Source organism: Antedon mediterranea, chromosome 1 (assembly GCF_964355755.1).
Source record: "Antedon mediterranea chromosome 1, ecAntMedi1.1, whole genome shotgun sequence".
NCBI lineage: Eukaryota > Metazoa > Echinodermata > Crinoidea > Comatulida > Antedonidae > Antedon > Antedon mediterranea.
This window is the reverse complement of record NC_092670.1, coordinates 14,240,103-14,263,616: the sequence shown is the minus strand read 5'-3', so window position 1 is coordinate 14,263,616 and position 23,514 is coordinate 14,240,103. Positions and strand designations below refer to the sequence as shown.

The 23,514-nt window shown below is 34.0% G+C and overlaps 1 protein-coding gene across 1 annotated transcript; it reads right to left on the bottom strand.

Moving 5' to 3' along the window:
- Positions 1–1,153: 1,153 nt before the first annotated feature.
- On the bottom strand, positions 1,154–22,728 carry LOC140057692 (DNA mismatch repair protein Msh6-like). The gene is made up of 29 exons (XM_072103415.1): positions 22,464–22,728; positions 20,744–20,912; positions 20,436–20,638; positions 20,104–20,265; positions 19,704–19,816; positions 19,351–19,584; positions 19,013–19,101; positions 18,547–18,637; positions 18,204–18,263; positions 17,827–17,901; positions 17,496–17,631; positions 17,136–17,201; positions 16,619–16,770; positions 15,984–16,055; positions 15,652–15,883; positions 15,121–15,190; positions 14,851–14,986; positions 14,548–14,720; positions 14,081–14,179; positions 13,303–13,473; positions 7,766–7,856; positions 7,215–7,370; positions 6,385–6,617; positions 5,775–5,901; positions 5,331–5,429; positions 4,823–5,027; positions 4,451–4,695; positions 4,065–4,199; positions 1,154–2,567 (listed from the first exon to the last, which is right to left on the bottom strand). Exons 1-29 carry the CDS (start codon positions 22,606–22,608, stop codon positions 2,421–2,423), a joined length of 4,086 nt encoding a protein of 1,361 aa, XP_071959516.1. The 5' UTR covers positions 22,609–22,728; the 3' UTR covers positions 1,154–2,420.
- Between the last annotated feature and the right edge of the window lie 786 nt (positions 22,729–23,514).

Here is a 23,514-nt window from a genome sequence, read left to right as displayed (position 1 = left end):
GTTATTACAAAGTGCGACATGTTGTTATTACAAAGTGCGACATGTTATTACAAAGTGCGACATGTTATTACAAAGTGCGACATGTTATTACAAAGTGCGACATGTTATTACAAAGTGCGACATGTTATTACAAAGTGCGACATGTTATTACAAAGTGCGACATGTTATTACAAAGTGCGACATGTTATTACAAAGTGCGACATGTTATTACAAAGTGCGACATGTTATTACAAAGTGCGACATGTTATTACAAAGTGCGACATGTTATTACAAAGTGCGACATGTTATTACAAAGTGCGACATGTTATTACAAAGTGCGACATGTTATTACAAAGTGCGACATGTTATTACAAAGTGCGACATGTTATTACAAAGTGCGTATTACAAAGTGCGACAGTAAATACAAATGTGAATGTAGGGCGATGGGGAGCGCTGATCTGATACTGATACTATTTACTTGTCCAGAGTAGTAAAATGGAAATAAATTTGAAACTGGCATGATATATAAAAAATAGATATACTGTACTATACAAATTCAGAACTTTCATAACTCATAAAAATATTCTCCTCTCAGGTGATTGAACGAATACGAACATTTTATTTTGTTAAAAACACTATGTTGGCAGACTGTATGTTGGTACTATTATTATTCGCATCTGTGTGAACAATACATAAGAATTGCTTATAAAATGCATATCGATATAAAAGCTTTTATCCATTGTATACTGCTGATACATATGGGGTGATTGTATAAGATGCATTTGTAACAGGTCATTGTTGTGTTGATAATAAAGTATGAATTTAGCTTGTCGTCGTTAACTTTGTGGTATTTTTATTTTAATTTTATTTTATTCAATCGAAACCAACAGCGATAATTACCGATACTAACAGGTTTGATACAAACAAAGCCAGGACTGTTTAAAACACCTTGATTGGTCCTGACATTGATCAGGGGCTTCTCTCGTCCAGTGCCCACATTGACCAGAGGTCTGAGGCAGATACTAGATGCAGGGGCTGCCATAAGAGTCAGCAGTGCTGATTTCAAATGCCTAACGGGACCCCAGTTCCGTATACAGCACCCGCTATTCCCAGATGGTCTCCCATCCAAGCTCTAACCAGGCCCAACGTTGTTGTGTTTGACAATCCATACACATTATTTCAACAACAAAAAAGTCAATTTGTATGTAAAAAGCATACCATTTATTGTTAAATTTATCATTAGTATTAGCTGCATGTGTGATAAAGTATTTTCATGTTTCTTAATGAAACTCTCAAATTGTGTAGACAAATTCAACTAATGTGAACTGGTGACCCCACTGAGAAGAGATAATAAATTTTTGAAAAGAATGTAGTGAGGATTGACACATATTTTAAGTACAGTAGTAGCACAATATCTCTATGGGTAAACAAATTAACGAAATGTCAACAACAAGTAAATTATAAAAGATGAATACAAAAGTAGCACCCACTGATTGCTTTTACGGTTTTGTTCATTATCAAAAACGCCCTACTTTCGTCATTTTCTCATTATAAAAAACACCCAACTTTCATGTGCACATTATCAAAAACATCATACTTCTATGTGTTCATTATCAAAAACGCCTTAATTCCATGTGTTCAATATAAAAAACACCATACAGTACTTCCATATGTTCATTATCAAAAACAGCCTACTTTCATGTGATCATTATCAAAAACAGCCTACTTTTATGTGTTCCATTATCAAAAACACCATACTTCCATGCGTTTATTATAAAAAACACCCGACTTTCATGTGTTCATTATCAAAAACGCCCTTCTTTAATGTGCTTATCAACAACACCATACTTCAATGTGTTCATTATCAAAAACGCCCTTCTTTATTGTGCTCATTATTAAAAACACCTAACTTCCATATGTTCAATATCAAAAACAGCCTACTCCTATGTGTTTATTATTAAAAACGCCTTACTTCCATGTGTTCAATATCAAAAACACCATACTTCCATATGTTCATTATAAAAAACGCCTTACTTCCATGTGTTCATTATCAAAAACGCCTTACTTTCATGTATTCATTATCAAAAACAAAAGTTAATTCAGGGACTGATGTTCCTGGTCGAAAAAAAAACCCTCCAGGTAATTCTTAGTAAGTTGATTCTCTGTCTGACATTTGATACCTGTATCACAGACCATGTCTTTCCATGATACATGTATCACATGTGACACAATGAGATGCTGTAGAAAAAAATTTGCCTATGATACTGGACAAATATTGTCAGCATTGACGCTCTGTCTACACTATTAAAGTTTATCTGACAACCAAATGTGATGTACCAATATATAGATATGATGATGTCATAGAACTAACATATTTGGCACATCACACTTTTTTTTTTGTCAAACTAGTTTGATAGTGTAGACAGCCCTAGAATCAGGTTCTAATGAGTTAGTTTTATGGAATTTCTCATTGATATCAAATCTTCTATTTTGCATGAGGTTGAGATTCTGTTCAGCGCCCTCAATAGTTTAAGTCGTTCAGATGACGCCTCAAAATCTGCGGCTTTTTTCTTGGCAACCTTAATAATCTGTAAAAAAGATTATGTTTTGTTGACACTCATTAAAGTATAATAAGGTAATTATCAATTTATTAATATTTGTTCTTATATATTTGTTCTTATATATTTGTTCTTATATATTTGTTCTTATATATTTGTTCTTATATAGCGCTTTTTGCACAATGCTTCTATGCGCTTCACAGTATTACCATGTCATATTTTTTATCAAACATGTATGGCAACATACTCCCATAATGCAGCTAATAATCAGCGCAAAATTGTATCCTGATCTAACCAATTTATACACCTGGGTGGAGAGAGACAAATGTAAGTAAAATATCTTGCCCAAGAATACAAGCCATGCGGCGAGAGTTGGATTCAAACTCACGATCACAAATCCAATGTCCAGAGCCATATATAGAGAGAGTTTCGACATTGAATGGATTAAAAGCCGTGTTTGTGTCCAACTATTCCTATGTAGAGTATGGAGTTGAGTTTTTTGTTTTGAAAATGTATAACGTTCAAAAGGCTTTAATTATCTAATTTAATATCGAAACAATCAATTTGTTTAAAGGTTTTTGTTAAAATAATAAAAAAATTATAATGTTACTGCGAACATGATTTTAAACAAAAAAAAATAGCAATTTCGGAATGGCTTTGGTTACGCGCTCCATGCACGCTTTACGCGTTTAGTTTGTACAGCGATTCTCTATAGTAATGCATTGTTTTTACATTTTGTTGTTTAAAATCATGTTCTCAGTAACTTTATGATTTTGTTATTATCTTAACAAAAAACTTGTTTTGATATTAAATACGATATTTAAGCAAATGATTCGACTCCATACGCTATATAAGCATAGTTGGACACAAAGATGGCCGGTGTGCACACCACATGACTTTCTAAAATCTGTGAACGCAATGTCGAAACTCTCTCTATATATGGCTCTGCCAATGTCCAACACACTGCGCCACAGGCTTGCCCCCATCTCTCTAGTTATTATTTCTTTTTAAATTGTTGTCATCGGCAAACATTTTGTTTTTTTGTACCTTGGAATTGAAGTAGCAAAGGATGTGACATTGCCTAGACAATGATTCCAGCTCAAGTATCTGTATGGCACGCAATGTGTGCCAAAATGTTTTTTTCACAAAATAACCTAGGACTTGGACTATTAATTTAGCTGCATGGTGGACAGTACTTTTAAGCTTAAATCACACAATAATTTCTAATAAATCATACAATTGTTTTCTTTTTTCTTTGTACTTAAATATCATTTTATGCCAAATTGTGTGCTTCAAAGGGAAACTGCTTTTGTGCATGTCCAGGGAACAACAATCTTGTGTGGATCTAAACCTCAAATGATAAATATTTGATTCATTCAAGCGTGAAATGTTCAATTCTCTGTTGTACGCATACAATAGCCTGTCAGTAGTCATTTTCTCAATTGCGAAATGGGATCATAAAACACCCTTCCAAACCCCATTGCACCCTTCTCCGCCAGTGACAAAATGGTTAGACGCAGTACTTACTTCATCTGGGATGTTAGCTAGCCTAGCTGCATTAAACCCATAACTCTTTGGACATGCTCCCTTCACAAACTTGTACAGGAATGTGATTGTCTCTTGACTAGGGTCGTCATCATTTTCGTTTTCAACCATACAAGCCTGAAAAAAAGTGGAACAAATAATAAATAACCTATTTACCTAAAAACAAAACTCAAAATTTGCACAAATAGTTTTTTTCTCAGTTAGTCTTTGAGCAGCCAGTTTTTGATTATCAACACATTTCAAAGGTTTCGAGTTGATTTGTTGGTATATGGTGCGTTGATCCTTTTGTAGTTTATAAAAAAGCGAGACAATTATGTACAATTTAAAGGAGAACTGATGAAATCAAGGGTACATCAAACCAAAATTACCATATGGCCTAATTGTATATTTGGATCGTGTGCAAAATCCTCAACGAGCGAGTGATAATGAGTTGAGAAAAGTGTTCTGCATTTGATGTTCTCTGTTAACTCTTTGACAACGGCACTGGCAATAGCTGTTCCATCATACGTCGCTGTCCCTCTGCCGAGTTCATCCAGTAGCACTAATGAATGGGTTGTTGCGTGTTGTAGGATGGAAGATGTTTCGCTCAGCTCAACAAAAAATGTACTTTCACCTACGGAGCGTAATCAAGAACAGTACAAGTAGAAATGTATTCAAACTGTTATTTTATGATCAAAGAATATTAGGGAGAAACTAAATGTGTTTGCACAGTGAAAACCATAGACAAATAAAACATTTACCTGCCATAATATTGTCACTAGCCCCAAGTCGAGTAAAGATGCGATCTACTGGGGTCAAAGTACATGCTTCAGCTGGTACGTAGCATCCAAGTTGGGCAATGACCACTACTAGCCCAACTTGTCGCATCAATGTTGACTTACCGCCCATATTTGGACCGGTAACTAAAACACAAGATCCAGATGCTGAACTATCTGAATCATTTTCCTATTAAAAAATGTTTTATTTATATAGTTACACATAAATGCACATTGAAAGAATTCAATAAGCTAAATGAATAGGCATTTCTGATGGGCTGATCATGATAAGTTGTGAACGTTGGCAGTAGCAGCTTTGTAGAGGGCCCAATCCATGACCAAACCTAGTTCCGTGATAATTAACATGATAATTGTGAAAACTAATAACGATGAAGATCCAAATCAAATTTCCCTTAAAATGGGGAACGTTAACTATACATTTTTGTTACAAAATGTGTAGAATTCAAAATATATTCAATTGAAATAGACGTACGTTTGCAATACCAATGTATGTATCGTTAGGAATGAAGTCATCTCCACTTGCAGTGTGTGCGATACATGCATGTCTGGCGTCTCTGATTGATATGAACGGCTGAAAAAAAAAATAAAAATCAAACCATGTACATATATTTTATTAGTAATGATTAATTACCTTAGCTTTTTACAACAAATTAAGGAAATAAAAAGTACTATAAAACAGATGGATGAAAATATCGATTTTTTTACTGTCGATATAAATTAAAAATGAATGTATAACTTTTTTATGCGGCTGATAATAATTTTCCATGGTCATCTCACAATATTGAAAAGTCAGTGGTGCAGTTGCAAAGCCTAGGAATTTGAAGTTAGGTAACGGCTAATGGAATTTAGCAATGCACCAGTGTTTATATATTAAAATTGATACACAATAAACAAAAATGTTTTTTTGTTGTCATACCTTCTCATCATTTCCAGGCAGAACCAGCTTTGGTCTGCACATGCCTGGTGCCTGGCTATAAGACGTTAGGCTAAGCAAGACATCTAGCACAGAAAGGCACTGAACACAGGCCTGCCATTCTTCATAACTGGAACAAAAAAGACAATGTTAATAATTAAAAGCAAAATAAAGAAAAGCCAGTGTGGCCAGTCCAGTCAAACTGTCTTTAAGTTATTTATTTTTTACACGTATTTCATTTTGGCACTTACAGTATGTATTTACAGGTTTCTACACTTGTTTGCAATGAAAAAAAAAACAAACTATAAGGCATTATCGCATTTTTCTGAATCCGAATTTCCTCCTCACCCTAGTTGCCAAATCTAGCATATAATTATGCTATCTAGCATAATTTTGACCCATCTGGCATCTGGCATTTATACTAGGTGTAATTTTAGAAAATCTAGCATAATTTGGCAAAATTTCAAAACCCAATTCTGAAGCATATTTTTTGCCATTTTGTCCATAATTGTGCCTAGCATTTGTATCGCTGGCCACACTGTACCTCACCCCACTCTCCCAGTATAACCCCACTCCTCCAGTATACAAACTTAAAAACACAATCGAAACTTACTTTTCATCAAACTGGTGGAATACCGCCCTCATGGAGTCTTTTAGAGCACTGTCTCTCCGATCCTCAGCAGCCATCATATTCTCAAGAAGTTCTTTAATTTCATTAGTCCAATACCTTTTGAATCCTTTCTTCTGAGATTGTAGATCATACTCGTCTGGAGTGTGACGAGAGAGGGCGCTTTCAGGAATTTCAAGCTGAAAGCGGTTCTTTCCGGTTCCCCAATATGTAATTTTCTGTAAACAGGAAATTATTAGAAATTGAAGATTCCATGGTAATCCATGGTAATGGGGTTAAAAATACTTACTATGTTTGGACCAAAGTTTGTACATAATGGAATAACATAATAATAATTTATTCTTGTTGACTGTAATTTCTAACAGGAAAATGTGAAACAGAATCTCATGTGTTGAACACATGTGATGATTTTATAAAGCTCTGTCTACACTATCAAACTTTATGGGATAAAAAAATATGATGTATATGGACATGATGATGTCATATCACTACCATATTTAAGCATAGCACTACCATATTTAAGCATAGCACTACCATATTTAAGCATAGCACTACCATATCTGGGCACATCACACTATTTTTGTCAAACTAGTTTGATAGTGTAGACAGAATAATAGACCCTAACCACCTTTCTGTTCATCTTTTAATGTATTTTTTAAACATTTTTTTTAAAATTTGGATGACTAAATAAATGAAATTTGGATGAATAAATAAATGAAACTAAAAAAAAAAAAAAAAACTCTTCACCTAACCATGACATTTATGGAAATTGCCCGATACTGGACAAAATAGGTTTTTACGAGGTAGGAACTTACGCTACAGCCAAGACGTTTCTTTTGACGTTCCAACACAGCATTTAGCTCACGGTTTAACCCCTTGATGTCAGCTATGGCTGTGTCATAGTCTTGGTTGACCCCTGGACTTGGAACAATAGCTCCCTGTTGCTTAGCTTTTTTGTGATCAAATGCATGCTAAACAAGAAGGAAAAGTAAACGTGTTAAATTGTATACGAATATCTTGTTTTTTGTTTTATCTGAGTCTGTTAGTTTTTTGTTTTATCTAAGTCTGTTAGTTTTTGTTTTATCTAAGTCTGTTAGTTTTTTGTTTTATCTAAGTCTGTTAGTTTTTTGTTTTATCTAATCTGTTAGTTTTTTGTTTTATCTCTGTTGGTTGGATTTCTTCCACCATAAAGGTTTGTTGCAACTTTCTTTAAATGAATACAAATCAAATTGTTTGAAATTGTTGAAGACAGATAAAACAATTATAAACAGAGGAAATTAATCGCACACAATGAAAATAAAAATTGATAAATATGATTTATAATTAACAAAAATCAAAACAATTTTTAAATACGTTATCAACTTACTTCAAAGAAACGAAGTAGCTTCGCAAGGTCTGGAAAAATTCCTTGAGATTCTGGACCCAATAAAGTAACGCTTTTGTTTAAAAGTGTTGATCTAAAATGGATTAATAATATTTAAGTATTTGGTTAAAGATGTATTGTCCCCAAAAATAAATAAAATCAGACTTTAAATAGGCCATTTTGCAGCTTTAATAAAGTTTTTCACTTCTGTAAAATAAAAAACACATCACTGATAAAAAGACAAAAGAAACGTTTAATTTTAACCAAAAACTATTGTCTGACAGACAATTTAAGTACTTTTTGCTTTAAATTACATTTTTTCAGAGTTAATAACTATTATGTGACATTAAAATGTCATATTAATGCTATAAACTACAGCCTTTTCCGGTAAAAAATTGTTTTCCAATGAAACTTTTGGACATCAAAATGGCATATTCAATAAAAACATTTGAAAAATTATTTTTCAGAGGGACAATTTTTAACTAATAGATTTATATTAGTTGAAAACCCTCCTTTGGGACAAGCGTGTTCAGGAAATACCATTATTAAGGTGATATTTTCCAGTGTGAAACAAACAAGGGGAAATGTAAACACATGTACACTATAATGGCCAACCCCTATTCAGGGGTAGAAAATCTACCATAATGTTAAACAATTTATATCATAAATAATTAGTATCATTTATTTAAGTAAATTAATTTGCCAAAAAATAAGTTTATGGTACACCATATACACCAGGAAATAAATAAATAAAATTAGATGCAAAAAAGTAAACACTCCAATAAACAAGTTTATGGGAGAAAATAAAAAACAGAAAGATCAGTAAAAGATAAAAACAGGACAAATGAACAATAAAACTCTGGGGACAAAAGAGAAAATTTGATTCTGGAGTTTAAAAATAGTATTTACTTGCTTTTAAAAAACGCTGTGGCTGAGTAACATAAATCAGCGTACACATGCAGCTGGCCTGGCACTGCTTTCCCTACACAAACAAACTCATATAATGAGGCTATAGGTTATAGTACGTGGTAGGCCACTTTTGAAACGGTTTTCTGTATTCTATAATTAAAATCAACATGTTTTGGCTTTTCAATAATAGCAGGCTACATTTAGTTTTTGTCACACACAACGGCGATAATAGCGATAAATTAAGCATAAAGAAAATGTTAAGCGGTTGATCACTGTTTTCGCGATAAAACAAATCCAAAGTCCTTATACGATGACGTCACACACGTACCAGCACCCCATTGGCTAATTATGACATAATGAAATTTTACCGTATCTTTAGCAAACGGAGGATACGGTACTGTATCTTTAGCCACGGCGTTTAAAAAAAGTTTGTAAAGGTTATTCCATACGCCTTTAGAGTATGTTCCATCTAAGTGGGTGCTTTCTTTTGTTAAGCAAGGAACATTATAATTAGAGTCGTAACAGCAAATGTTTCTGACTTGATTTACTAGATGCTTTCATTAAAAACTGGTATTCAGAATGAATTTGAGGTCAAAATTATGAAAGTGTGACTTTCTTACCATATCTGAAATAATTTGAACTTATAACAAACACAATTTCAGGTTTGTAAGATATGTACACTATGGCCAACCTCTATTCAGGGGCATAAAATCTACCACAATGTTAACAATCAAATTACATTTATATCATAAATAATTAGTATCATTTATTTAAGTAAATTTATTTGCCATAAAAAAAGTTTATGGTACACCATAACACCAGGAAATAAATAAATAAATAAAATTAGATGCAATATAGTAAACACTCCAATAAATAAGTTTATGGGAGAAAATAAAAGGCAGAAAGATCAGTAAAAGATAAAAACAGGACAAAATGAACAATAAAACTCTGGGGACAAAAGAGAAAATTTGCTTCTGGAGTTTAAAAATAGTATTTAATTGCTTTAAAAAAAAAGTTTGTAAAGGTTATTCCATACGCCTTTATAGTATGTTCCATCTAAGTGGGTGCTTTCTTTTGTTAAGCAAGGAACATTATAATTAGAGTCGTAACAGCAAATATTTCTGACTTGATTTACTAGATGCTTTCATTAAAAACTGGTATTCAGAATGAATTTGAGGTCAAAATTATAAAAGTGTGACTTTTTTTATCATATCTGAAATAATTTGAGCTTATAACGAACACAATTTCAGGTTTGTAAGAGATGTAAACTATGGCCAACCTTTATTCAGGGGTATAAAATCTACCATACTGTTAACAAACAATTTACATTTATATCCTAAATAATTAGTATCATTTATTTAAGTAAATTTATTTGCCATAAAAAAAGTTTATGGTACACCATATACACCAGGAAATAAATAAATAAAATTAGATGCAATATAGTTTATGGGAGAAAATAAAACGCAGAAAGATCAGTAAAAGATAAAAACAGGACAAATGAACAATAAAACTCTGGGGACAAAAGAGAAAATTTGCTTCTGGAGTTTAAAAATAGTATTTAATTGCTTTAAAAAAAAAAGTTTGTAAAGGTTATTTCATACGCCTTTAGGGTTTGTTCCATCTAAGGCCCTGTTTCTGCTGCCAAGAAAATATCGTATTTTATACGGTATTTTTTTAATACCGTATATATACCGTATTTTTTTGGCAGCAGAAACTGCGCTAATAAAAAAAATACCGTATTTTTTATACCGTATTTTCCCCACAAAATTTGTGGATAAAATACGGTATTTACAAATTTATACCATATTTTTTCTACCCTTTTCTGCTGCCAATAAAAAATACCATATTTTTTTTTACCTACAGCATGAGGTCAACATCGTGTTTTTATTTTCTGTCGCTGTCAGCTGTTTTACACACGTGTATAGATATTCTGCAAAAATGTGGAGCGAAGACGTCAAATCGGGATGGGAAAGGAGGGGGTGGGGAAGGAGGGGATGGGGAAGCTAAAATGTCCGGCCAACTAAAAGGTAATAAAAGGGACAACCACATTTATAAAGACATTTCTAAAAAAATAAAGCAGGAGTACGGAATAGACTTGTCTCCAAAGCAAGTAAATTCAAAGCTGAAGAGCCTGCGAAAGCAGTAAAAGATTGTAAAAGACAATAACTCGGAAAGGGAACGAATTACTTGTCCTCATTACGATGTTGTTTTCTGTGCTCTCACAACCTCTCTATCACTAGGGCTAGGCTGTTGAAAGTGAGACGTAAAACTTCCTTTATTGCGACTTTTAATTATCGACCAAATAAATGAATGGCAATTTGGGTAAAAATGATGAAATTTAACACGATCACCCAAGAAGTATTGTTAGCAGAAATGGGTATAAAAATACGGTATAACTGTCTGTTTGTGATATTGGCTGTGTGTATATTAGTACACTGGGGTAACCCTCCTACTCGTCCTGGAAGATGTACTAGGTTCTTTAAAAGTGCACGTAAGGCAGTTGTGTACACTGGACTAACACTTTATAGTCCTCATTCTACCACCAGAACCATGGAGTGAGTAATACGGTTCCACTGTCTTAACCGCTTGGCCACAAACCACAAACCACCAACCTAAAACCATAAATCTGTAGGTCTGAACACCCTCTTAGCTGCATTGTATACTTGGCCTGTACCTGTTCCAATAGCGTTCAATTCAAATTAGAGAGTAAATTAAATATTTTTGGTTTGTTCATAATTCTATGAAATTACATGTTTACATACTTAATTTGAACAAGCATTCATTATGCATGAATTACCACAGTGCACCATATGTATACAGAAACTATAGAAGACAAGTACACAACATTAAACATTGACTCTTTTTTATCAATCATCCGTTATGACAGACAAACCTATCGTTACACATTTTTTGACACAACAAAGGTTCTATGAACAATGCGCTTACTCTTCAGTGATTCACGCAATTAAGCAATTGATTAAACCCAATAAACACATTCTATGTTCAATGAGTCAGTTTAATATAAATACCATTTTGGCATACAACTAATATTATTACTTAATTCCCTTTTGTACTATTGGGGCATAGGGTCATGTATGCGGCTTCCATAACAAAGTGCTTGACTGGTAAAGTCATAAGTGATAATGCAGGGAATATTTTAGTCAGTGTAGCATAGGCATAGATGAATAAAGAGAAATTATGTTAATTCTACACAAATATTATTATATATACGCATTTATCAAATGGTATATAGCCAAAAACACAACACAAAACTATGTCTCCTATGCCATATTCAGATTGATCAGCAGTTATAGTTAATCAAAATGTTCTCTCTAAGACCCCTTTACCCTTCATCGATGCTTTATTAGCTGGCCCGAAGTCGGCTTTATTTTTAGACCGCAATGTGTTTACATTTACCCAAAAAGCCGGCCTCGGGCCCCTACTATTGTGTTTACACTTGCTCTCGCGGAAGAGTGCTCGATGATACGATTTCGCTACATTTACGTCTATCCGCTCATGTGCGCCCACCAACGGTAACCGTCTTAAAAAGTTAATATTATTAAGCGTTGTCAATCTACACTTGACCTAGGCCTATCAAACTTTATCAAAAAAGAATCAAATAACGGTATTTAATATGGATCAAAACAATTGTATTATTGCTTTACTACTAATGTTTGCGTCTCGTTTTCAGAGGAATAGTAGCAGATCAATACGCCTTTTTCTCGAAACGGAAGACATCTTCGATCGATGACAAACAATGCCATGCAACGAAGCGTAACCAACAGAAATAACAGCGTTTTCAGCCTATTTTTCGAGGACAAGTTACTTATAAAATCGTAATTGTATTGACAAACTTTTTACTGTAAAATGTTCTTTAAAGATTAGCCTACATAACTGTGTGATTGAAAAAAATTAGAAAATTTGTTTTCACTTCTTAAAGGCCATCGAAAAAAACACCACAGTGTATAAGCATAGGTGCCGCATGGTGTCCTGAAATCCCCTGAAAACGATATGTTATTTCTGTATACATCTTCACCAATTTAATTTCAATAAAGAATTCCCGTTGATCACCAATAAGTTTCGTAAACTTTAAACTATAGTTGACCCAGAACGTTCATTATATGACAGCGAGTGTTTACACTAGACTAGGATCAATTGCGCCGGCTCGGTTGTTTCAAGAGTGCTTACACTTGTACACTGTTGGCTCGGAGCCAACCTCAAGTGTAAATGGGATCTAAATGGACCAGATCACCCTTAGTCTTTTCGAAAGATGCACTGGGAATGTATAGTCAGATGCCCTTATCTGAGAATTGCCTTGAAGCTGTGCCAATATTATGAGTCAAATCAAAATATTCATTTTTTAATGTTATTGTTTCACATAAAAAATGAATCATTATTATTTGACAAGTTCTATTTGTATACTCAAATAAAGTCAAAAGAGGGCGCTCTAAGGAAATTACATTGTGTTGTGTTTGTGGTACAACACGTATACATATTAGTCCTAAAAAGAACTGTACATTGTAAATATTAAGTGTTAATAAAAGTTAAATAAACTTACTAAAAGGAAATAAAGGCCAGAAATAAAAACAGAATTTTAGTTTAGGCACTAATGTTATACATACAGTACTTACTTAACTTCTTTTTTCTCAAATAGTTTAGTGATCCTCATGGCACTTTTAAACCCTTCCAATGTCACCAAAAAGTCCTCAATTTTCTTTTTACTGTAGGCGACATCTTCAAAAAAGATGGCACGACTATCAGGGTGATTGTTTCCTTTTCTTTTTAAACCAAGTGAGTGGATTCTGGTTTTTAAAAAAATAAAAAGCAATAATTGATTTTGAATATGTAGACGGATACAATACATAATATTCTGTGGCCCTATTCACACTTAAATGAGATAATATTAAACTTAAAGGGAAATATTAAGTTATTTCACTTAACTCATACATATTTAAGTATTTCTCTTAAATTATAAGTGTTTCCCTTAGTCTAAGTGTGAATGGTGAATACAGTCACTGGAAATGTAAGCGCTATCTAGGGCCTAATATTGTGAGACCTCAAAATGCTGTACATACAAACTGAAAAACTATCCATGCCAAAAAACCCCCATGGGGATATGCCCCCATGAAGATATGCCCCCCCATGGGGATATCCCCCCCCCCTCCATGGGGATATGCCCTCATTGCTAACCAGGATTTCGGTCAAATTGATCTCTGGTCAGCACCAGTTTTGTCTTGATCATCACCGACTCGAGATTAAAAAAAAGTAGTCGGCATTTAGATGATATATTATCAACTACATTATTGAAAAAATAAATGAATATAGGTACTCCAGGCTGTGTTGCTCTTTTATTTATGGAAGATGAATATGATGACAGTCTCTAATTTTAAAACCTGCTCTAAAACATACTTGCTTAAGAGTCTATCAAGGTCTGGTAGTTTAATGAGGATCTCTTTTACTTCTCCTACAATTTCAGGGGCAGACAACAGATCTTCAATACTATTTAATCTGTAAAATAAAATATTCAGAAATATATCATTGATAAAAAATGAACATTTCTGTGGATTTTCAACTTAAAGTTATATTGCCCCCCTGAAAAAAATATGTTCTGTTAAATAGGCCATTTAATGTCACATAATAGATAATTCGTTAACAGTTAGAATGAAACCATTGTTTTACTATGAATATTTCTAAAGCCCTGTCTAAACTACCAAACTAGTTTGGCAAGAAGAGTTTGATGTACCCATATATGGTAGTGATATGCCAAAATATGGTAGTGATATGACATCATCATGTCCATATATGGGCACATAGCATTTGTTTGTCACATAAAGTTTGATAGTGTAGACAGCGCTTTAAACTCATTTTCTCTTCACCTGTCATTGATTGCGTCTGGGTTGCATAGAGGAGCACAGAGCCACTGCTTGAACAATCGCTTGCCGAATGGCGTTGAACATTGTTCCATTGTACCAAGTAACGTTCCTTCCGTGGTTCCTGTGAGCTTATTCTCTAAAATATCCAGATTGGCCAGTGTCACACCATCTAAAACCTGCAAGAACACATTGAATATTGTACACGATTGGTTGAAAAGGTATTGCAGAGCACTGGCCTCTCTTCCCTGGAAAACCCAACTTTACTAGTGTTTTAAAAAGCTCAGTGTTAAAAATAATATTACTTACCATGTGTCTATTTCTAGTTGTGAAATCAGTTGGAATGTTTTTAATTTCAATACTATCTTTGTCATCTACTGGTACATATGTGGTAAAATTCTTCATGGACAGCAGTTCCTGGTGTAGGTAACATTTCTTTAAATACCTATAAAATTAAATAAATTTATTTGACTGAATTACAATGTATTCATTATTGATGTTATTATTCTAGTTAATTGAAAATTATAGCCAGATGAAAATATAAAAGAAAGAACGGTTACGATTAACTTTAATTCTTACCAAATACAAGCCCCAAAAGCACTGAGAGCAAGTTCCTTTCCTTCCCTTGGTGTCAAACCAAGAGAGTCTCCTATAAATAAATCATCATTAAATGTCATTAAACATGATCTGCCAATATGTATTACATATTCAGTAATGATGACTACATTGAGACACAGTTTCTAGTTATACTAATCTTGATGTTTTGCTGTTATATTGAGTTATGGAATTCGAAATAAATGACTTTCTATATCTACCAGTTCGAGTGTAAAGAGATCTAATACGGACAAATGATGGGAGAAATTTGTATTCTAAAAATAAAGGATGAGACGGTTGTGCGAGTAACGCTCTACCATTTTAAGGATCTCACATATATATAACTACATATTAACATTACATTGCAATGTATTACTCAGATGCTGCTATTTTTGTGTGTCTATATACAATACACTACATCCCCATTTATTACCTAGTCTTGTACTCTAGTGGTATAACGCATATTACTAATGTTGTGAAGTTAAACCTCTTACGAGACATTTCTAACATGCTTACCCTCTGCTAGCAATCCTTGCAGTGTTTCTGGCCATTTTGTTACGTTTTGTCCACCATCACTATTACCCTCCTCATTACCCATCATATAGTTCTCTTCTACAAAATGTTTCAATGTTTTTTCAGCAGACCAGAACTGGCTCCCCGGTGCCAGTGGCTCTTTTAATACTGATAGTAAGTTGTTGTTAAGAATCTGTTGTGTTTGCAACTGTTGTTTTCCTCTTTCGAACAAAACCTACAAAAATATTTTGAATTATTATTTATTTTTAAATTCTTCTTTATATAGGGTGACCTCTTCAGTACAGGAGTGTTCCAAAAAAAGCTTGAATACTCACCTGAGCTGGTGTATAGTGAGCAAGTAATGTCCGAATACGAGAGCAGTGCCGGTCATCTTGAAACTGACCAATCTGCAAGATTGAATTAAGACACTTTCAAATTGTCTCAAACATTACAACATATGTGGTTAAGGAGCTTTGAAAAGCAATTACGATGGGCAGAGGTGAGCCTGGAATCCAACCTTTAAAATCTTCTAAAGAGCCTTAATGTTTATTTTACAGCCTTCTAACAAGAGTCAAAGACTAATTTTTGTTTGTGCGTCAGCACCGCAGAACTCTATACAGCACAATAACCAAACCCTTTGAAGGTACCTTTGGATACCTAAAGTAGTATTTGCATTTTTTCTTCCAGATCCTTAACTTGTTGTAACCAGTCAAAAACAACCAATCAACATTCATTGGTTTCTATCAAAGTTACATAGATAAAGAATACAAAAATATAATATAAAATGACACATTATAATTAATAGACACAAATACAATACTATTAACAGAGAAACAATTATATCTAGGCTAAAGATTGGGTTCGAAAGAAAGACTAGGCACTGAAACTGACCTAACAAAGCCACTATGTAACAACCAGACTCAAGATGAAAGAGTGTATGTTTTTAAAAAACAACATTAACATGACTTACATGAAATTTCCCAATTGAAGTGTCTATAAAACAAACACCGTAATTTGTTCCACCTGATGCTGTGTCCTTAGATGGTCTTTCAGCAATTGATAGTAAATAGTTGTTCTTCGCATCACACGAGACACCGTCAATGAAACTAAATGTTCTTGTTCCTAAATGGATATTTATATTGAGATGAAATCAAGTGAAGGTTTTGTTGTCTTAAAAATAAAATGTATACATCATAAATGACAAAGTTACATTTTAATAATATCTTTATTGTCCAAGGTATAGTACGCTACAAATGGAGATATGGGCTGGGTCCTGTTGGCCTGATTTAGCTGCAGTCCAGCACCTAAATTAATGATGAACTTTCATGCAGAGGCTTGGAGGAGTGGAGTGGCATCTTTACATTTTACAGTTAACATTAAACAGTGTAACTTTACAGGAGTTAATCATATTTAGCATCAGGTGTCCCCACCTCAAAATGTAAAACTCTCAAATTAGAGACTTTGATTAAAATGAATCATTTAATTACCCAATGTAGTAACCCGGCATGCCTCTCGCTTCACTACCTTGTCAAACTTAGTTGCGCCACCACCCACTAAAACAAAACAAAAATATTTCTTTAATATTTTTATGAAAAAGAATGTTACAATAATAAACCATCATGATCTGATATTTAATAATACAACATCACAAATTAGGAAACACAAGATTCTAACAATAAAAATAATATTGCTTTGCAGTCTTAGATAGGTAAAGCAAAAAATATTGGAATATTGTTGTTCTTGCTGTTATCTATTGTTGTTCTTGCTGTTATCTATTATGATTATATTTGTGTATTTTATTGTTTGTTTATTGTTTTGAGATGAATAAATGAAATGAAACAGCTCACTTTTTCGACAACGTTCTTGCATATCATTTGGCGTTTCAGTTTGCTCAACACGCAGTACACGGTATCCTTTCTGAACCAATGTTTCGCTGTAGCGGCCAAAGGCAATCTCTGGAAAACCGCAATGGGCAATTCCACCCTACAACAAACATATTGTTCAAATAATGTTAGAAATATATATATCCACAGCATTGTCATTTTTTCAGTAATTTGCCTTGGGATTTATATATATAAAGATAGAAATATTAGTATTACACATAGCATGTACAATACAAAATGCAACCATTCCGCAAGGCCTAGATACAGCTATTTAAACAAGTCTAAGTTTAAATACCTTCATATATATTATTCCTAATTCTTTAACTCCAATATCAGCATCTAGGTGGTACAACTCATAAAACTTCCCCATCTATGAAGAAAACAAAATCCATTAAAACAATTATAACAAATCAACAGAAATGTTCTAACAAACATACAGAACCATGTGCATCAAGAGAAAAATGTCTGACCTTAACCTATGACCTGCCCATGTTCATACAACATGGAGATTGTAGGTAAAGTGTATGATTACCCAAAAAGAAACTTGATAAACAATTGTATACAGAGTTTAAAGTGCAAACAGAATTTATTTACTGCAGTAACTGCAGTAGAATAATTTTGACATGGTCCCTAAAGCAGTTTGTAAAAATAAATACAATTTTAGGACTCTACCTTAAAGAACATTACTGAATCATAATACTTAGACTTCATTTCCCACCATTGTCTCATAGCCTAAAAAGAAATATAAAATATAAAATATAAATCTACATGGGTGTCCACTTTAATAACATTGGCAAATGTCACTTATTTAGTTTTTATACAATATAATACCTATTTGAATCCATATCTTTGGGACTCAATAAAGTGTCTCCTTAATTCACTGAAAAAAGATAGGATGTAGTGTTGAAGCATATATTTCTTTTTATTTGTTTCATGAAAGTGTCCCCTTAATCCACTGAAAAAAGGTCAGTGTAGTAGTGTTAAAACATATATTGCTCCTCATTACATTACTCACCGGTGTACACCACTTGTCAAGGAATGACTTGGGAACGTACAAAGTTGAAGGGTCATAATCTGGGTCGCCATGCACCAGTCCTTTCAGGTCTCTGTAAGTTACAGTCAAAAGGATTGTTTTCTCATTTCAAATATTTGATATAATATTCAGGCTAAAATGCGACATGCTGAAGGTGCATCATATCACCTAGCCTAACTTTCATCCAGTCTACATTTAAAGGTACATTGACACCCGTTTCACAGAATATATGACAACATTCAATTATTAAACTAAACTGTGTTATCCTCGATTCTATGAAAAAGAACAGATGTGAAAGTACCTGTACTGTCTAAACTAATTTACTGCACAGAGAACAGTACTTTAACTTGCATCCCACAATGCATTATGAACATCCTGGATCTTTAAAGTTTTCTTACATGCCTTCTAGTAAATTTTACTATAGTTTTTAAATAAAAGAAATGTTTACTTTCGCTTCCCATCTTTCAACCAATCGTACGTTTGATGGGGATATTTGGCTTCTCCATCTTCTGTCGGCGGACCAGATGGGGACGAAATCTAAAGTTAATAGGAAAAAGTGTATAGGAAACAGAATACTGGAAAACTGGATATAGTTGGTGATGCATTAATGGAGGAAAAACACATTTTAGATTTAGAAAATTGGTTGAAAATTGAAAGAAAGGCAAACTTATTCCTGGAGAGGATCTGAACTCAAAAGTGTCAAAGCCTATGCAAACCATGCATTACAATAAAATGGTTAATACTGTGTAATGTAGTATTTACAATGAAAAACAAAACAATTCAAACCTCAGCTTTGAATGATGACAGCTTTGACTTTGTTGCTAGGCTGACTGAAGGGAAGCTTTTAACTGCAGAAGGTGTGAAAGTTGCCCTTGGTGTGAGTGTTGTAGGTGTTTTTGGTGCGAGTGTTGCAGGTGTCTTTGGTGTTCCAATGACCTCTGTGATGCTTCTCTTAACCGCTCTGTTACCTGGAGCTAAAGAAACACTTGGTTTTGTGCTTCGTTTACGTTTTCTAGATTTCTGAAATTAAAACAGTTAAAAAATTGTATTTAAATGCAATTACTGTAAGTGATTTTATGAATTTGGGTGTCCCAAATAGGTCTCCTATTAGAAATATTTAGTTTAGTGAATTCAATTACCTGTGGAGTTTCAGGATCTGAATTAACTGAACTGTCTTCCTCCTCTTCTTCAACGCCACTACTCTCATTATCTGAATCGGATCCTTCTTCTTCCCCTGGTTTAAATTCATCTCCTGTTTTTGAAATGAAACTCAACATTTTAGCAAATTATCAGTAATTCAAAGGTCTGTCATAAGTTTCTGGTAACTGGCACTGAACCAATACAGATTAACTAACATCTTCACATGTTCACATACCACACTATGCTGTAATAGCTTCTGCGATGATTCTGAATTTCAATAATTGGAGTCATTGCAGAAGCTCTCACAACACGGAATGGTATGTATGTGAGGATATTCTTTTAGCATTTCAGGAAGGAATAGGAAACGGTAGGTAGAATGTGATTGAGAGAATCACCTACCATCAGATTCTTCACTGCCAGATTCCACTACAATTCTGCGTCGCTTTTTTGACTGGACAACTGCGGATCTTTTTGGCCTTTTATTGTTCTTTGTATCTTCCTTGACATCTTCCTCTACATTCTCTTCTGAATCATTCTCTTTATTACTTGTATTGATTTCTTCTACATTGACAAGATAAGATATTTTTTAATAATAGGATGCTATCATTGGCAAGATTTTGAATAGGGGGGGGGGGGGGACCTGGTATAACAATTAGGACTTAACCTATGTTCTATCTTTCGTATTGCATTTTTGGGATACACGTTTTTTTAACTTTTTTAATTTCAATTACCGGAATCCACATCCATATCCTCTTCATCTTCTTCTTCATTGTCTGACGGACAACAAACAATAATTTTTAAACGTTCATCAACTCCCTTTCCAGCAATTTCAGCAGCTGTTTGTACTCCCTTGCGAATTTCTGGCTGACAAGAGAAAAAGCGTCCACCCCTTTGGAAACCTTTCTCGTTTAAACCTTCAAATGTTTCAACAAACCTAGACAAAAGAAAATGTAGTAAACATTTTTATATTTTGTAATCATAACTTCAGCACAACTTCATTGAAAAAACATCCGAAAGTTTTAATAATAATACTACTAACTTGCTGTTTATCCATGCTCTGCTTTTAGTCTCATCAAAGAACTGAACATGAATTTTCTTTGCCCTGAAGAAAGTTGCTTCTGTGGGGTGTTTACACACTAGACTAGGCCACCAGGGAAATCCTTCAAGCTTTGCCCAGACAACATCGCCTTCTGAAAACTTGCAAACACCTGTACAAAAAGTTGAAAAATGTATTGTCCCCCAAAAACATGAAAAATAAAGATTAATAAAATAAATCTGACTAATTACAGGGGTGGATTAGGAATAGGAGCAGGAGTGCACACACTCAACCCCTGACATCTTCCTTGACATTACATTTTACGCCGTAGTTAGGATTCCGACACCGGAACTCAACTGCCCAGCGTTAGGGAATCCGACACGCTATTGCGCATGCCCAGAGCGAATTAATTATAGCTTGCACCTACACCACCACACCGAGAGTCGAAGTGTTAACTAGATTTAGTCGTCGCGCGAGAGCGATGGATGAAACTTGACCTAGGCCTACGCCATACATGAATCATGGAGTAAAGAATTATTCTTTACTCCATGCATGAATTAATAATTAAAATAAAACTACACCGCACATTAAAATAATTATTATGATATTGATAAGAATCAGTATCTTATATCTTAATCGAATGCTGTAATTTTATTAGAGAGAGAATTGAAAGTATGAAGTTCGGAACGGGAAAAACACAGGCCTGCCCTGTGCCAAAACGAGCGATGTGCCTCTCACGTCGATTTCACATCCTCTCTCTGCCTGTAGTGTTTAACACTTACATAATATGTATCTGGGATTCACACTACTATACATGTAATGATTATTTATATGTTTATGTTTTTGTGAATGGAAAAAGAAACAAACAAACATCAAGGTAGAAAGGAATGGACTCTGCACTGTTTTTAGCATATTCTTGCGTATTTCAAGAAATGTACGAAAGTGAATAGCGACCCCGACTCCCAGAACAGTTTTGTTTTTTTCACGTCAACAAATCAACTTGGTACGATTATTGTATGCACAGTATAATGCGTATATGAAATCTTTTATTTTGTACTTGAAAAAATCATAAACTGGCATGTAATTATAATTCATATGAATGAAGCAACCACTTTTTTAATTACGAAATAAATAGGCCACTGTCTAGCTGGTACTGGTATTAGTTAGTAGCATCTAGGCTAGTGCTAGTAGCTACTAGCTATTTTACTACGCCATGGAGGAGCTTCACGATGAATGATCCATCGCTGTAAGTCTGTAGAGTAGCGCCGCCGATCACTCTTCACCCTGGGCATGCGCAATAGCGTGTCGGATTCCCTAACGCCGGGCCGTTGAGTTCCGGTGCCGGAATCCTAACCACGGCGTACATTTTAGGCCTGTCCAGAGGGAGATGCAAATTCCTGGCATATCCTATCTAAATAAAATGTAATTTAATAAATTCAAATTAAATAATAAACTACTTTTTGATAAATTAATAATTATAATTAGCCTAGTTAGTTTAGGCCTAACCTAGCCTAGGTAGGCTAGGCCTAATTAATTATGTTTATTGTGCTCCTGCTGAGTTAATATATACCCATGGAGTAAAGTTACTCCATGATATACCACGAATAGAATCTATTTATAATATGATCTAGGCCTAGCCTAGCCTAGCCTATAATGATAATATAGAAACAAACATTCAGGCCGTTCAATTCTAAGCCTGCCTGAGCCTAGCTAGCGAGCCTACCCGGTGAGGACGCATCCTTTTCGCTGAAAAGCTTTTGCTTAGCTTGCTCTTTCGGCGATGTTGAGTTGCCAGTTTTTGAATTGTTTTCTGGCGTTGATGCTTTAGGTGTCTTGTTAAAATAGCTGAATAGAGTGTTTACAGGCATTTTGAAAATACCCTGGTAGCATTTAGATGTGGAAATATTTATATTAAAAGCATGAAAGAAGACAACCACCGCACTCGGATCACAATTCAAAACACATGTTGTTTATTATAAGTTCGCGCGAAAATCTATTCTCAGGGGATGAAGGTCAATGACACGAATTAATGACGTCATCACAGCACACGTTATGATATCATACAGATTTTTAATTTAATTATAATAAAGTACTACATCTAATATAATGTAATCTCTATCTATCTAATAGTAACAATTAATATGCCTAGTATTAGCATAATCACAATGTGTGTTATTTTGACTCTTTGTAAAATGCTTTGATTGGCTGCCCCGTTGGCTGCAAGTTTAGTTTCAGGTTTTCTGTTCATTTGTTGGAAATAGTTAAGTTTAGTCTTACTTATATTGTTTGTGGATCCTGTTTGAATTTGAAAATGGTACTTTTCTAGATGCCTATCTTTTTTGGGAGTGCAATATTATTTTCTTTTTTTCCTGGATGATGGTGGGGATGTTAGTTTCGAACAGAATAATGCAGGAAATCATACAGAAAAGAAAAACAACTTAAAGATGTATTGTCCCTTGAAACACAAAAAAATGATGGTCAAAATATTCTAAATTTAAATTGGCCATATCAAAGTAATATTAAAGTTATTCACTTTAAGTCGAAAATTTGAGCCAAAACAACAAGTTTACGTAAATAACAAGTAAATTAGTTTGATAACATTTCGTCTGGAAAATTGTCGCAAGCGAAAGTAAACAAAGATTTCAAACCACGAGTACGCATATTGCATATGCTAATTAGGATTATTTACAACTCGTCACAGTTGAGAAGGTATTTTCACACAGATCGTAAAGAAGTTTTATGAAATATGCATACAGAGTAGCGAAACAAGCGCG

Excerpts from the sequence above, each read along its gene's own strand:
- LOC140057692 (XM_072103415.1), bottom strand. The coding sequence starts at position 22,608 with ATGCCTGTAAACACTCTATTCAGCTATTTTAACAAGACACCTAAAGCA. Across the intron at positions 13,474-14,080 it reads CTTGATAGACTCTTAAGCAA|AATCCACTCACTTGGTTTAA; the intron begins GTATGTTTTAGA and ends TTTAAAAACCAG. Across the intron at positions 2,568-4,064 it reads TAGCTAACATCCCAGATGAA|ATTATTAAGGTTGCCAAGAA; the intron begins GTAAGTACTGCG and ends TCTTTTTTACAG.